Here is a 2,916-nt window from a genome sequence, read left to right as displayed (position 1 = left end):
CGGCAAGTGAGGCGGGGAACGTTGGAGTCTGCAGTCACTGGAGGAAGCAAGCCTCATGTTCGCTTCCAGCTGCCTGGCTGCCGGCCGCCATCTTGGCTGACAGTTAATTTGCATAAGGATATGCTGATTAGCCAATGGGAAGGGTAGCGGTCGTACGCCAATTACCATGTTTCTCTTTTATTAGTGTAGATGTGCTACTGAAGTAGGTGCCCAACACTATTTATTAAAGAGACTACCCTTCCCCCATTGTATATTCTTGGCTCTTTTGTTATCAATTAATTGACCATATATGCATGGGTTTCTTTCTGGGCTCTCTATTCTCTTCCATTGATCTGTGTTTCTGTTTTTACACCAATCCCCTACTGTTTTGATTACTGTAGCTCTATAATATACTTTCAAATCAGGAATTGTGATGCCTCTACCTTTTATTCTTTCTCAAATTGCTTTTGCTATTTGGGGTCTTTTGTGCTTATATACAAACTTTACAATTGTTTGTTGTGTTTCTGAGAAAATTTCATTGGCATTTTGATAGGGATTGCACTAAATCTATAGACTGCTTTAGGAAGAATGGATAGTTTAATAATGTTATTCTTACAATACATGAGCACATAATATCTTTGCATTTATTTTGTCTTCTTCAATTTCTTTTATCAGTGTCTTATCTGTTTTACCTTCTTGGTTAAATTTATTCCTAGATATTTTATTCTTTTTGATACAACTGTAAATGGGATTGTTTTCTTAATTTTTCTTTCTGATAGTTCATTAAAGATTAGCCGATTCAAGGCAGACAGAAAAAGACAAATACCACAAGATCTCACTTACAGCCTTAGCCGGTTTAGCTCAGTGAATGAATCGTCAGCCTGAGGACTGAAGGGTCCTGGGTTGAATTCTGGTCAAGGGCAAATGCCCAGGTTGTGGGCTAGATCCCCAGTAGGGGGTGTGCAGGAGGCAGCCGATCCATGATTTTATCTCATCATGGATGTTTCTCTCTCTCTCTCTCTCTCTCTCTCTCTCTCTCTCTCTCTCCCTCTTCCTCTCCCTCTCCCTCTCCCATCCTCTCTGAAATCAACAAAAATATATATATTTTAAAATGTCACATGTGGAAGCTGAGAAAACAACTCACACTCATAGAAAAAGAGATCACATTTGTGGTTACCATAGGTGGATTGGAGGAAGGATAAATTGAAAAAAGAGGTCAAATGTACAAGCTTCCAGTTACAAGATAAATAATGACCAAGGATATAATGTACAGCATGATGACTATACTTAACACATCTGTTTGATATATACGAAAGCTGTTAATTCTAAAAGTTCTCATAACAAGGAAATAAAGTCATTTTGCTTTCTCTTTTAAGACATGTATGAGATGATGGATACTAACTAAACTTATTGCAGTAACATATGTAAACTCAAACCATTATGCAGTATACCTTAAACAGTGATATATATCAATTATATCTCAATAAAACCAGGGGAAGCTAATAAATGACCACAAAAAATAGTGTAGACTTTTAGCTATTTCTCATATGACCTCAACATTAGGAACGTGCATTTCATAAAAATCAACAACTCACATGCAATTTTAGACATTATAGACTGTGAGGGAGCCTGGGAGCCTTCTCTTTTTTTCATGTTGGCACAAAAAACATCCATTATTTGAGGCTGAAAGATAACAACTTTAACTTTTTTCACAGACCGGACAAGTCCTTTCTGGATAAAGTCTTCAATGGCATCCAATATGGCTTCAGCAACCTTATCTGGGTCTTGTTGAGCACTTCCTGGAAAGGCAAATAAAAATGACTAGAAAAATAAAGGTCCAATTGCAAAAGGCTGAAGAATAAGTTAGGGATTCCAATTCTCAGAGAATGCATCCACACACCCCAAATTTTTCACTTCCATGTACTTTTCTAACAGCAAACACCTTTGAAGCCCTAGATGCAGTGGAACGTTCTTGTTCCAGGATGTCAAGAAGCCAACAGCCCAACAATGAAAAAAGGAAATCTAACTTTTCATGTCTGATGTTCATATCTGCTCTATTTAGTGGAGTCCAGCTCATTGTGTTTCTCTGTGTTACCAAGCACAGTTAATCTTTCTTGGCTCACTAGTGTTCTCAAAACATCCAAAGTAAAAGATACTAATACATATTGAATTATCATGCTCTTTAAAGACAACAATTTTTGTTTTGCTTAATCATCAATTAACTTTACAAGGTATCCTTTTTCATTGGGGACTTGATTTATGCTAAGATAATTTAGTAAGACGCCTAGAGCTCTAAGCTCTTTGTTATTATATATACTTTTTAACATGCAAGTTATCGCTGAACCTCCAGGAACTCTTTCTTCCCACACTTGGTGAGATTTTAGCTGACAAGCAGGAATTAAGGTTGCCACCTGAGCAGGTCGTCTCCTAATTAAGCATGCCCCATACCCTTTTTCCTCCAGCTTCCTGCCTTGGTAAGATCCTGGCAAGTTTCTTGAAAATTCTCATGAAAAACTATGGAAGCAGTCCCATCTGAACAGCAGCTGTCACATTGGGTGGGGGAAGAGCAGGTAACAGTGGAGAAGTCCCCTGACAAACCTGGTGTGATAGACTAAGGGCCCACTAGGTTTATCCCATCGATGGTGCCCACCATCACTGCAGAAATAAGAGTAGGCCTCTGTGACTTGGCTCTGTAGACGATTGTGGGAGTGTAGACAAACCCCACATAAAACTAACCAAGAAGGTTTGTTCAGATTTTTTGCTTTTGTTTTTAATTAGATGAGCAGGGAAAGAGGGAAATTCTCCTTTGCAAAGCTGTGGTTATCTCATGATATTTGGAAGAATTTAAATCGGAGTGTTAAGATATAGTCACCCAGTTTCAACAAATATTTAATAAGTCTGCAGGGCCTACCATGCCGGGGGGGGGGGGGGGGTTGG

At 38.7% G+C, this 2,916-nt stretch overlaps 1 protein-coding gene across 2 annotated transcripts in view; it reads right to left on the bottom strand.

Moving 5' to 3' along the window:
* Nucleotides 1-2,916, bottom strand: part of LOC102238632 (poly [ADP-ribose] polymerase 14-like) — a 17,066-nt gene that overhangs the window by 8,342 nt on the left and 5,808 nt on the right. Inside the window, exon 4 of one of the 2 annotated variants that reach the window (XM_014528503.1) lies at nucleotides 1,431-1,800. In XM_014528503.1, the coding sequence (XP_014383989.1) occupies nucleotides 1,754-1,800 (47 nt within the window). In that variant the 3' untranslated portion in view covers nucleotides 1,431-1,753. The remainder of the gene's footprint in view (nucleotides 1-1,430; nucleotides 1,801-2,916) is intronic. The other variant, XM_014528502.1, reaches the window with a different exon arrangement.

This window comes from Myotis brandtii, unplaced genomic scaffold (assembly GCF_000412655.1).
Source record: "Myotis brandtii unplaced genomic scaffold, ASM41265v1 scaffold6382, whole genome shotgun sequence".
Taxonomy (NCBI): domain Eukaryota; kingdom Metazoa; phylum Chordata; class Mammalia; order Chiroptera; family Vespertilionidae; genus Myotis; species Myotis brandtii.
The sequence above is the reverse complement of the archived record's forward strand: the minus strand, read 5'-3'. Positions and strand labels throughout refer to the sequence as shown.